Consider the following 13,828-nt stretch of genomic DNA (forward strand, 5'->3'; position numbering starts at 1 on the left):
GTTCCTCAAGAGCATCACGGATGGATCACCATGCTCATCGGTGCCCAGCTCAGTCCCCCTCATTTTTTGTATATACTACAGTGTTGGCAGTGGTGACTCTGCATCCTTGAGTGAGGTCACAAGCCCTTAAAAATACAGTTGTTATTAGTACATCAAAAATTGATCTGGGAACATTTGTGAAGGGGTCAGAGAGATGGTGAGGAAAACAATTTAATTGTCCATGCTTTCAAATCAGCACCAGAAATAAATACATTCATTTTATACGTACTGAATTCTAGTAAGCACATTCAGTCAGTATGGGAAATAATTGTAAATGTTAACATGATTTTTAACACAATTGACGATCTTTGCCAAGTGACATGAAAGAAATCCAAATATCATATAACTTGTATTACTAGCCTTTAAACGGTTATACCATTCAATATGTAATATTCGTTATGAGAAAATTACCTACGTTTTAATAACGTCTTCCAATCCCATCTTCGGTTCTTCAATGCCATTGTAGTTAATACAATTCATATTCATGCCTTTTGTTGATTGCTCGGTTTCTGGTTCCTTCACAATTATGCAAATACTATTTTCCTGTTCTGGGTTGCAATGTAGCTGGGAATGATAAGACAACATGCACCTTACTCAATCTGAATAGGACACGTTATACATCATATTTCATTGCATCTGAAAAAATAGGTCTCCACATGCAAAAAAAGTTACTAATCTGTGAAGGGTTGATGTTCACCTACGCACTGTGTACTTTACAACTGCTCAACTGACATGCCTTCTACAGTCTGTTGTACCTGCTGGGATATTTTTGTTGCCCTTTTAACAGTAACATATCTATTTATTTTGTATATTGTCCAACGTTTTTCAACTACAAACGTGTGAGTACGCTGCACATAGAAACACTGGTAAGTACCCTACCTGATAGAAAACTGGCAGATGGACGTTTAATGAAGTAAGACAATGGAATATGTTGACATTTCAAGACTATACACAAGGAAAACGATATCAGTTGCACACGTTCATTGATGTATGTGTGCCTTTATTAACCCCTTCGGCGCTCATGACGAGCTGAGCTCGTCACGAGCCGTGCCACTCGCACACTGATGACGAGCTCAGCTCGCCATGTAATGCGGCTTTTTGAAAAAAGACGCGTAGCGCAAAAATAGCCGCCGCACGCATGCGGTTAATAAGTGAACAATGATAGTAAATGGCTATAAGTGAGGAGAAAAGTTTCTTTCCAATAACCATGATGTTATGGGCATTTGTAAAGAGCATTATGACAATATTATAACTTCATAGCGCTAACAGTGTTAAGCACTCTCTTCTTTACTTACATGAATCTTTCAAATGTTTCATTGTTCAGTAAAGAACACTTACTGTCAGCATATGTGGGATTGATAGTATCCCCAGACAAGCAATTGGGTTACTGCTGGGAATATGGAGGTGGAGGAGGGATGGGGTGATTAGTGTAAAGACGCATATATTGAGCCGTTTTGTTTTCACATCACAATAGGAAGACATCTGGTGTTGTTCTTAGATATCTTGTTTTCGTGTAGCTTTTCATGATCTCCTTTTGCTGATACAAATGCTGCATTACCCACTTTCTATTTAGTACTCAATTTACCAACATTGTGTGGATGGGAGGCAGATTTTACTTTGCTAGGACTGGATCTGTGACCACCCAGTCACCACGTTTGAGAAAAACATCATTTAATACACCAAGGACCAGATTTACAGACATTTTGCATTGAGTTTGCATCATTTACTTTCCAGCGCAAACCTTGTGTTGCGTTTTAAAATTGCTTGAAAGTAATGCAAAGCAGTATGGAGCGCTGCTTTGCTTCACTCTGCATTAATGGGGTGTTCCTTGAGTGGGACATGGATGTTCCCATGCAACCAGACATGTTTCCTGATGAGAAACACAATCTACTTACTACAGTAGACAGGATTTTGCACCAAAAAATAACTCTGCTTTGAAGCAGGCATTAAAAAAAGAAATGTTTTTTTATTCCTCCTAACGCTTCCCACTTTGCATGTGTGCCGTACTGTACAGCACACATCGAATGTCTTACATTTATTCTAAGCATAGTATTTTTTACTGAATGGAACCCTTCCAGTACAAAACCTATGCTAGACTCATGCAGATATCATTGAACTATGGTGCAATGATATGTGCGTGGCGCTCAGCAGCCTGATTTTCAGCCGGCACTAGGGAGAGGGTAGGAGAATGCCATATCTCTGTAAATATGGCGCTGTCTTTCTCTTTCCTCACACAACACAGTGCAGCTTTTGTGGGTCCTGCACTGCATTTTGTGACTGGTCCCAAGTTAGCCTGCCAGCTATTGCACATTTGGACATAGGACACCCAGTTGCGTGATCTTTTGCAAATCGCGTTGCCTTTTTTCCTTACCTTGTTACCAAATCAATATTCAATGCGAAGTGTGCCTCCACTCTTAACTACTTAATTCAGGGAAAGCATCAATTTATCTTCAAAAGAACATTCAACACAATTAATCATGCATTTTTTGCAAAACTAACTTTTATAAATTATAAATAGGAGAAACATACAGTAAGTCACAGCAGAGTTGTATTTGTCTTTGACACGTACATGGTCTGGCTTTGTCTGTGGAATGGAGATGTCCGAGGGCCGTTGCATGGGATTTTCGTCCTGGAACGTGTTCTAGAAGTAGAAACAGATATTTACTAAGCACACCTGCAGTATGAAACGTTAAAAATAATATGTATATTTTTATATAGACGATTGTCCAAAATAGATGTTTCTGTTCACGTCCTTAGTGTGACTGCCTTCTTTTCAGACTAAAACAACATTCTCTTAGGTTTCTTTGATGACGGGGACTTTTACTAGAAATCATCAGTTCTCTTTCGTGGAGAGAAATAAGTGGAATGCCCTGCCTCTCGCTCGTGGAACTTTCTCAAGTGTGATGTAAATGGTTTAGAGGGCCCCATACATGTCCAGGAATGTCTGCAACAGCTGGATTCTACCTACAAAGGACCTACAGCGGCGCATATTTGGAAACAGCTGCTTTTTTATTTGCCAAAGGCATCAGTGCCATATAATATTCTGCTTTGATCTTTACCTAGAAAAATATAATGTGCCCTACTATTAAAACGCTGAATGTAATATACGAGTGTTTTTCACTTAATGTTTTTCTTTTAATTATAGGGCTCTACGGCAAAATCATCTTAGCTACAGTTCACAGAAATACAAGTCGGTATAACAGAGAAAGCTAGAATTATGGGCTACACTTTACCTTTTTCATACTTCTAACATAAACATTCATTTTTTATTTTAGCACTATACTAATTTCGACAAGTTCCCAGGAGAACCAGTGGTGACCCACGGAACCGGTACCCTTTTGCAGCCTTTCTGGCTTCAGTACTGGTAACGGCATAACCCCACATATAGAATGCATGTAATACTCAGGTTTCCCTGAAGCTGCACTTGATTATATCTGTTCAGATGAATCACTGGGCCTCACTTTTACGCCGCCGGTGCGTCACTTTTTGTGACGCACCAGCAGCATAAATAATGTGCCTTGTTGCACCATATTTACAAAGTGACGCATCTAGGTAGATGCGTCACTTTGTAAACCCCTGCGCCACATTATACCTGCGCCAGGTATAATGTATGCAAGGGGGGCGTATTGACGCAAGGAAGGGTCGTAGAAGTGACGCAGTGAAATCTATGTGATTTCACTAGGTCACTTTTAGGACGCAGTTGCGTCAAAATCTTACGTCTGCCTCACAGCAGGCGTAAGACTGACGCAGGTTCTTTCATATGGGGCTTGCCCCATGTGAAAGGGAGCATTGCTGGAGTTGCATCACTTTTGTGACACACTCCAGCAATGCGTCACTTTTGCGCTTACAGATACGTCAGAAATCCTGACGTATCTGTAACTCCTTGCGACATGATGCGCCATACATTAAATATGACGCATCATTGGTGTCGCAAGGAGTGCGAAGTGAAAAGTGACGCATCGTTGTTTTCTCGCAGCGATGAGTCACTTTTCATAAATGAGGCCCACTATGTCCAAGCAATAGTTTGACGATTTTACGTATAATTTAGAGACAGCCTCAGTTTTCGTTCCACATCTAATGTACCTACAGAGAAAACATGAGCAGAAAGCTCAGCCTCTCATCCATTGCTGGCTCCATGAATTGTCATGCATGAAGTACAGGCCCGGACTGGCCGTTGCAGGCACCGGGCAATCCCCCGGTCGGCCGCGAGGGTGGGGGCCGGTTTTGGGCCCCAGGGGGCCGGCTTTGTTACAGGGTCGTTTTTTGCAGCATAGCTGCAAAAACGGCACTGTAACAAAATCGGCCGAGAACCGGCCCTAGCAAAGAGCGCGGTTGCACCCCCCAACCCCCCCCGGGGGGTAGGGGGGGCCGGCCGAGCACTTTGCCAGGGCCGGTTTCGGTTCCCAGCCCGGCCCTGATGAAGTATGGAGTTTTACTTCGGCCATTTTATTGGTTGTGCGGTCCCTTAAGCAGTGCTTTGACTGTGGTGCATGGATGGTGAAGCCTCCCTGTTTGCAGTGGCTGGCAGACCCACTGATATTGTGTAAGCACTGCATTAGGCAGGAGTGTGGCAAGAGCCTGCTGCAGTGGTTGGCTCAGTGGTGCCTTTGTAGGCTCTCCTCACAAGCAGCTGTAAAAGGCAGTTAGTCTTTTTATTAGCATTAAAGTGCTTTGGTGCTCGTACATTCCAACATCCTCATGTCACCAATCATGATTATAGAGCATCCATGCATTGCAATGGAGGTATCATTGATACCCTGTATGAACTACAACATGCAGTAAGTGTGAGTGGGCCCTGCCTCGGTGGGTGGTGGGTGTCAGTGGAGCTTGTTAGGCTCCCTTTAGTGGCTGTTGCAAAATGCATTGTTTGCTTTTATTAACAACTAGCAGCCCGTCCCGACGTTTTCCGGGTATGAATTGCTGCCGGCCAGTAGTATATTGTTTTGTAGGATTTCGTTTAGATAGCATTTCTTATCTGTGACAGGCCTGTGAAACGCTCCGATTCACAGTGCACTGCTGATGCGCTTAAGAGTGCGCGTTCAGTAGTGTGTGAACTCGAGTTTCCCTACTTTATTTTTCCTTGCAATATTATATAGCGCGAACTCGACAATATGGCATGAGCACAATTTACATTACAGAAGAACACATTCATTTGTGGTAGGCACAGTGAGACAAAGCGATTTGCCTGGAATCACTGGATGATGAGCTGATGCCGAGATTCGAACGTAGCTCCCCAGCTCTAAAGTTCGCAATTCTAGAACTTGTGGCGGGAGGTGTGTCTAAAAGTGTATGTCGGTGCTGGCCATCAATGAGAGAGACCTGTGCATTTTTCAAATGGGTGGTGAAAAAATATGAGTATGTTGCTTGAGATGTGGGCCGCCGTGCCACCAATGTACTTACCGGGGGAGGGTAAACACCCATTATTCCGCATACCAACACTCCACATACTTTCATTACGAAAGTACCATGACTCCGCAATGCCATTATAACGCATGGCATTACATTTTATTTGCTTTTACCACGCATACATTTACAACGAAATTCGTTGTAAATGCATGAATGGTTAAAGCATGTTTTTTTTTATGTTTGGATAAGGTAAGTATGGGTATAGGGGTATATGTTTTGGGGTACTGAGGTATATGTTTTGGGGTGTTTGGGTATTTTAAGGGTTCAGATATAGTTTTGGGTTATGGGGTACAGGAGTAGTTTTAAGGGTTAAGGGATAGGTATGGGTTTTGGGGTACAGGGGTATTTTTAGGGTTCAGGGCTAGGTTTGGGTTTTGGGGTATAGGGGTATTTTTAGGGTTCAGGGGTAGGTTTGGATTTTGGGGTACAGGGGTATCTTAAGGGTTCAGGGCTAGGTTTGGGTTTTGGGGTACAGGGGTATTTTTAGGGTTTAGGGCTAGGTTTGGGTTTTGGGGTACAGGGGTATTTTAGGGTTCAGGGGTAGGTTTGGGTTTTGGGGTACGGGGTTATTTTTAGGGTTCAGGGCTATGCTTGGGTTTAGGGGTACAGGGGTATTTTTAGGGTTCAGGGGTAGGTTTGGGTTTTGGGGTACAGGGGTATTTTAAGGGTTCATGGCTAGATTTGGGTTTTGGGGTACCGGGGTATTTTAGGGTTCAGGGGTAGGTTTGGGTTTTGGGGTACAGTGGTATTTTTAGGGTTCAGGAATAGGTTTGGGTTTTGGGGTACAGGGTTTTTTTAAGGGTTCAAGGGTAGGTTTGGATTTTGAGGTACAGGGGTATTTATAGGGTTCAGGGCTAGGTTTGGGTTTTGGGGTACAGGGGTATTTTTAGGGTTTAGGGATAGGTTTCGGTTTTGGGGTACAGGGTATATTTATAGGGTTAAGATGGTTTAGTGTTTACGGGTGTTGGGGTATTTTAAGGAGTAAGGGTGGGTTATGATTATGGGGTGCAGGGGTATTTAAAGGGAGCAGGGTGGGATTAGCACACGATATGAGACATGGCATTAAGGGCGGAACGTACCACACGCCCCCAGCGTTTGTCACGCCCCCAGCACACGCCCATAGCACAACGCAGACACGCCCACAAGGGACTACTTTGCTGGCACGGTTCTTTTACCTTTTAAATGTATATGGTGGGCGTCTGCATAGCCTATGTCCTTCTGCTGCAACTGCCCTTTCCAACGCTGTATTGGGTGTTGTGATAGGTCCTGTGGTTCCTGAGATTACCCACCTCACAGGTTTGGGCTCTCTCTTTATTATATTAGTATGGATAAATTGGTATGCTGCTAATGCACCCCAACATGCACCATATCAAAGAATAGAGCATTCATTCCCATTGTAGTTGGGTGGTCCTGGGCCCTGGGTAAGCAACTTCTGTTCCCGCACACATGGGATACTAGTTTCAAAAGTTTCTAAAACATAGTTTCATACTTGGGCCATTTTCCCAACCTTGGGCTAGCAGAAGTCTGAGGAAAATGCTTGTGAGAGGGAGGAAGCATTAGGTCTGTTCAACGTTGAAAGTTAGCAAAGGAGGCTAGCAGGTCTTCTTGGGATCATAGGAACTTTTCCATGCCCCAGATAGATGTGTGGGTCATCTTCTATCTAATTACAATCCAGAGCTGTGGGTCTGTGAGAAGGTGAGGAGGAGCGGTAGGAGCCTGGAGGACAGATGCTGGACCAGAGGAGAAAATGGTTGCATAGATGCTGGGCAGGGGCGGTGCCTCCATTGGGGCATTGCCTTACTCATAATTTCCCCCCTGGCCTGCCTATTGCATGTGAATATAATAAACGTACAAAGAAATTCAAACTTTTCAACATTTTACATTTTTATTCAGAGCGTGCAGCAGTCAGCCTTCATCTCTGGTGTTGGACGCTGAAGGGGGTGGGGCTTTAATTTAGAAATATAGCACACAGGCAGTTGGCAGCGAGTGCACGGCACAAAGTGTGCTTGTCGGGTTGGCCAGCCTGTTATGTGCACTTTGGCCTCTCTCCACCTGCACATTAGGAGACCAGGGGTTGATCAAAACAGCAACCTCGATCTCCAAATGAGCGGTGAGTTTGCCTGCTCAAGCCAATCCTGGCACTGCTCTCATATTTTTGCCACATCTAACCACAGCTGCCAGAGCAACCCGGATCAATGATATGGCTAGCGCCTTCAGTGAATTATGTCCCCATAACGCTGTGCATACTGGTACTTGCAGCACCCTCCTCAATGTCCCCAATATTGCGGGCACTGTTGGCAGCCATGTACAAGACGTATAGGGCTGAACGAATAGGGCGCCAAGCTGGCAAAATTAGTCCAACCTTCCTGTAAAATGCTTGGCTTCCCTAAATTGGCGTGAAGTGCTACATTAGGCAAATGATAGCCATTATCTCTGGAGCCATCTCTCCCTTTTGAATGTTTACAGGCCTGTGGGGTAACTTTAATTATCTGTAATTCCCTCTAGTCTCTGACCCCATTCCTTTGCCAGGAGGCCATTCAGCTGCCCTGGTGACCCTCCTCTTTTCAGCCAGGCCCAGCTGTCAAAGCAGCACCTCCATTCAGCAGAACCAGCCGGACATACAATCACAGACCTGCCTTCTTCTTTCACCTGCACAGCAGGGCCTAAATACACATAAGTAGGGCTCTGGCTATGGAGGAGGGGGTAGGGTCAGAGGCTATTCATACCTCCGCACCTGAGGACATGATAGGTAGAACAAGACCTTTACAGACCACAGCCTGTGGTTATATTGAATAAGCAGCTACCTACGTCATTATCATAAGAAATCTCTCTATTGATGTCCTAATTGAACTTCCACAATTGCTTTATTAACCTTCTTGCTTTCTCAAATTTGCCTGAAAATGCACCCTTTTCCCACACTTTTTTTCAAAAATTACTCAGGGGGAGAACCCCCATGAACTCCCCTTATGAAGGTTGAGTTTGCTCACTATGCTCCCTCGCCATAGGCCACTAATCACGCACTTTTACGCCTCACCACTTTCAAATGTCACCAGCCACCACTGGTGCTGGACACAGATAAAGGAATATTGGGGAAGGTATTAACGACAGGGATGTAGGGTTAGAAATGCATTGACTCTGAGAGTACATGGGGACATGACTGCAGAGAAACAGAGTGCTGATCTGCATGAAATGTATGCACATGATTGGAAATCAAAACGATGAGACCTCCCAACAGAATGTCAGGAGGGGCCCCTGAGGCTTCCATACCTTCCATAGCTCACAGACTTTCAGCCTCGGACTGAATGAGGACCTACTGATGGTTTGTGGCCCATTGCTGGGTTGAGGGCCATCCGGCCATGCTAACTGGAGCTGCACGTGCCTGCATTACACCCCTGATTTGAAAAGAGTGCTACAGGAAACTAAACTGTGGTGTGTGAGCCGTAGAATAAAAAAGGCAGGTGACACAATCTCTGTCATGGTGGTGCAGGGCTAGTGGATATATCCTGCCAAAGTGAATTGCCCGTTAAAGGTGTTTTTTAAAGTCAGTAAGATGTTTAGCCAGTTGTATTTGTTTTTTATATATACTTTTAGGGAATGCACGATCTATTATACAAATTGCATGATGAAAGTTTATTTGTATACATATGTAGTAAGATTCATTTTGATAATGTTGACCTTTAAATTATATGAGGAGATCTTACTTGTTTTATGATGATCAACTCTAGCATTGTTTTAAGCTGTTTAAAGGCCAAGGTCTAAATAAACATTATTTTTGACGGACTGACTGACAAAGTGAATGGCATTGCAGGTTGACATGAGTAGCTTGCAAAAAGTTCATCAGAGCTTAGTGGACCACGAGCACTTTCAAGTGAACTGAAAAAAGCTGGAGGCTATGCTACAAGATAAGCAATGGCCCAGCAGTGATTGCAAAGATATGGAAAGGTTTCTCAATTACACTGGGATGAGCAAACACTGCTAGTGAATGCAGGGAGAGGCTAGAATGACAAAGGGATTGCCATACCTGCAAGCATAACCTGCCCACGCTCCACTCCTGGACCATGCTGGGGGAAGGATGTACTGGCCTTGAACATTTCCCTTCATTTTAGTTGCAGCCAGTGCCTATCCTAGACATCAACATTCCTCGATGTTATTAACTCCCACAGAACAGTAGGGATAGCACAGACACAGTATGGATAGATCATGATGAGTACTTCTCAGCTCTACCCAACTTCGCCTTGGTGTAGGGGAAAAACCTATGGACTGGCATACACCAGGCAAAGGGTGTTGTACCACTGAAACCCAACTTAGTGATGACATGGAAACAAGAAAGGAAAAGGGTACTTAGACAAATGGCAACAAATGTCATTCCTATGTAATACAGGCATTAAATTACACTCTTTAACCACTAAGGGCCTGATTACAAGTTGGGCGGTTAATTCTGTACAAGTTGGGCAGTAAATTCTTCTGAAATTTAGCAGGGTAAAACATACAGTATTTACTGTATTATATTGATTTTTGTGCGTTAATCACCAAAATCCGCATTTTATTCCCTATAAACTCATAATGGCTGTTATCTACCACACCTGATAAATAATGTACCCTAAGGTATTATTTATCAGGTGAGATAAATAATGACTCAACTTGTAAGCAAGACTAAGTGTGCTAAGAACTTATCTTTCCATCTCTTCGTCTGTGATGCTTGTGCAACCCAGATTCTAAAAGATGTACACTCTTCTACACACTTGCACATAACAATGATATGGCATCAATTCAGGAAATGACAGAGATCCTGGTGGATCCCCAATCTGGCAGGTATTATTGGGTCAGAACCGAGATCCAAGCTGGACTGACTGTAATAAGCTGAATTTGTCCCAGTGTAATTTGACAGCTCCGGGTCATATTCAGCATCACCTGCATGTTGTCTGTTTCTGTTCAGTGAGTCAACCTGCAGGTAACAAAGCAGCTTTTTTATTTTTCCAACCGGCTGAGCTTAAAACAAAAGCATGATTTAAAGAAACATCAGCTCTACTTTTGTTCAATTGTGATCCTGGATGACAGCTATCTGGAGATACCAATACAATAGAGAGAAAAAGTCACACAGCTTGTTATCAGTTCACAAGTGCTTACGAGAAACTGTGATGTGGAGGTTTAGACATTGTTCATTCCCTCTAATTGAGAGATGTGCATGCGCTGTAGGAATCTCATATGTATCTGCATGACTAATCCAATAAAGAGAGAGAAGCCCCAAGTACCAAAGGGGCTGGGTGTAATTTGTCACAGAAGAAGATAAATTCCCTTTGGTAACCAAATAAAATAATTGTTCAACCAATCATCTCAAATATACCACAAACCATTCGTGTCAATCATATAAAAAAACACACATACCTATATTTGCAATGTCACAAGTCATTCAGTGACTAATAATGGAATGCCACCGGGCGAAGACCGGGCCAAGACTGGTCCGTCTTAGCCCGTTAGAGACAGGAGGAGGCTGGGCCCTCCCTCTTGGCCTCTCGGCTCAACTGAATTGAATCTCGGGAAAAATATTGGTTTGGGTGCGCGCAGTGACTTGAGGAGTGTGGACATACGGCACCGCTAAAAACCTACACAGACGCATATAGCTGTACCAAAGCACGAAGATAGCGGAGCTCCAAACCTGCTGTTGAATGGTTCCATGAGAGGGGACAGGCAAGACTTGTAAGTTTGAAATGTAACTTATATATATATATAGTTTATACTCATGTTTTTCTACCTGGGACTTACAAATAGCACAGTAAAAGTGCGAACATTTTACTGACTTGAGGCCTCACCTATTGACAGTAGGCAATTTTTGGTGATTGTGTGAAGTTTATCTCCCGGACAGGATGGGAAAAGGAAAGGCCATTCAGCCACCGCCACCTCTAAAGGCCAAGGGTTTATCTTGTCTAACATTATTGAATTATCTGATAGGGGCAATGGGGGCCATCGAAAAGGAGATTATTACTGTAGAAGAGCCGCTGAACTCGGATAAACTGGGGGTGTCAGTCAAGGAAAACAAGCTAACAGATATTCAGGCCTGTCCCGGTGGATCCTCAGGGGGCATACAACCACAGAATGGGTGTATTCAAATTGTTTCTAAACACATAGCAGGTAGTGATCAGGAGTATGATACACAACCCCTATCTAAACGTCCAGGTAGTCCAGAGATAATAAGATCGTCAGAGACAGTCACCATAGATAATCAGATAACTCCTAGGGAAACCAGGTCCCCAATTGTAAAGCCCCGTAAAAAAATGAACAAAAGTGTTAAAACGTCAACCTTGTCGATAAAGGACAAAAGGTATGGGCTAACCCTAAAATTCAATCCATTGTTCCATCTAATGAACTTGGAAACTTAACCACATTAGTGGAAGAATTAGATATATTTTTGAGAGATATACTAAGTAGATTGGCTGATAGGGTTACTAGGATCGAAGAGTGATTGAACATTTCCAGGGAACCAAGAGTACTGGTAATTATGGTATTAGATCCTACAATCAAGAGGGCTTAGGAGAATCAAATAGGGCTAGAAGAAAAGATAATATTAATGTAGAGAATTTCTCAATATCAACCAGTGATAGCATAGGGATCCAAGGCAATGGGTGTCACGCAAGGAAAACATTAAGTTTTCCAGCAGAATCCCCAAAAAACCCTCAGCCTTCCAAGCAACCTAAAGTCAGACCAATCAATGAGAGGAATGACACTAATATTCAAGATGGAACCTCTTCAGAGTTAACCAATAACGATCCATTCATCCCTTTACCCAGAATGAAAATCCCAGTCAATCCAAACGTCTTGGATTTACCACCAGCCGCTACCCCATATACAGTTATCCTGGCTAACATCCCAAGACTAATGACACAGGAAAATGAACTCTAGGATTCCCAGAGAAATAAGGCTCTGCATTGGTTAGAGGTAAAAACAGGCTTAACCAAGGCACTTTTCATGAAGTTCAAAATGGTGGCAAGAGTTAGCTGGCTTGGAAGGGACATTAAAACTCTTCCGGGGGACTGCATTGTCCTAACGTTTAAAACCCCACAATTAGTGGAAAATATTCTTTGGAGGGTAGGAAATAGGAGCATTAAGACCGACGGCATCAGTATTAGGAACTCCTACAATGAAGATACAGTGTATTATCACATCGCCAAAGCAGTGTGTTGTGGCACTAACAAATATACTAACTAACAAATATAAATGGTGCAGACACCAAATCACTAAAATGTCATCGCTCTCATACACATTTGCCTGTTCTTGACACCTCACAGAGAAATTAAGGGTATGATAACTTTAGTACTAGGGGGCAGATTTACAGGAAGGTGCCGCAGCGTGGCACTGCAAGCCTCTTGGCTTATTTATTATAATGAAGATTTATGAATTATGTATAATGAACAAACTTTTAATAGTTCCAACATTTTTTTATTAAAATATAGGTGGCATTCCATTATTAGTCAGTGGTTGTCTTGTGGCATTGCAAATATAAGTATATGGGTTTTTTGTATGCTTGACATGAATGGTTTGTGGTATAATTGAGATTATGGGTTGAAGAATTATTTTATTTGGTTACTGAAGGGAATTTATCTTCTTCTTTGACTCTGCATGACTAATTACATATTTCTTGATTTAAATACCACGTACTATTTTTCAAAGTTTCTTCACCAGCTCTACTCATCCTAAAGTAGGGTCCACACACACAGACACACACACACATACCCACACACACACGCGCACACACACACACATGCACACACACACACACACACGCGCACACACACACACCCACACACATACACTGTACAAAGATAATATATCATGGAAATGTGTAAATCAATGTACAGGAAAAGTTACACAAGACAATGACTTACAAGGTGTAGAAGTCGCATACCATCCATACTGGTAGGTATAATATTTTACAAATGCATGGTCGATGCAAGTTTATAAAACAAAACTATTCAAACTATTCAAAAACATTTGATTGAAAGTGCTAATGTAAATAAAATTGTATCACACTTCTTCTCAGACTCTGTAGTATTAGTACAACTTTTTTGCTACCCAAAGAAGCTCTTTTTAGGAACCTTACAATAATGACAGCATGAGAAAGACAATAAGGTTCTAAACCTATGCCTTGCAGCGTGCATGCAGTTCCTCGATGCTAGTTCACTGCTCACTGTGTTTATGAACAAATGATAGCTGTGTCAAAAGCAGTAAACATTTCTTAATCTACATAAATCTGTGACTGCTTTTTACATGATGTGGTTTGAACAGGCATATTAACCTCTATGCTACTTTATGAGTCAAATCTGTGTCTAGATAAAACGCAGATCTCTCCAGCATGTGCACTAACTATCTGAATTGTTTATTATTATTA

General features: G+C 42.7%; 1 protein-coding gene across 3 annotated transcripts in view; it reads right to left on the reverse strand.

Moving 5' to 3' along the window:
* Positions 1 to 13,828, reverse strand: part of MYH16 (myosin heavy chain 16) — a 1,068,458-nt gene that overhangs the window by 645,357 nt on the left and 409,273 nt on the right. For 2 of the 3 annotated variants that reach the window (XM_078654769.1, XM_078654768.1), the window contains 2 exons: positions 2,609 to 2,680; positions 455 to 603 (listed from right to left, as the gene is read on the reverse strand). In XM_078654769.1, the coding sequence (XP_078510895.1) occupies positions 455 to 603; positions 2,609 to 2,680 (221 nt within the window). Of the gene's footprint in view, positions 1 to 454; positions 604 to 2,568; positions 2,681 to 13,828 lie in introns of those variants that run through there. The other variant, XM_078654770.1, reaches the window with a different exon arrangement.

Source organism: Lissotriton helveticus, chromosome 7, assembly GCF_964261635.1.
Source record: "Lissotriton helveticus chromosome 7, aLisHel1.1, whole genome shotgun sequence".
Taxonomy (NCBI): Eukaryota; Metazoa; Chordata; class Amphibia; order Caudata; family Salamandridae; genus Lissotriton; species Lissotriton helveticus.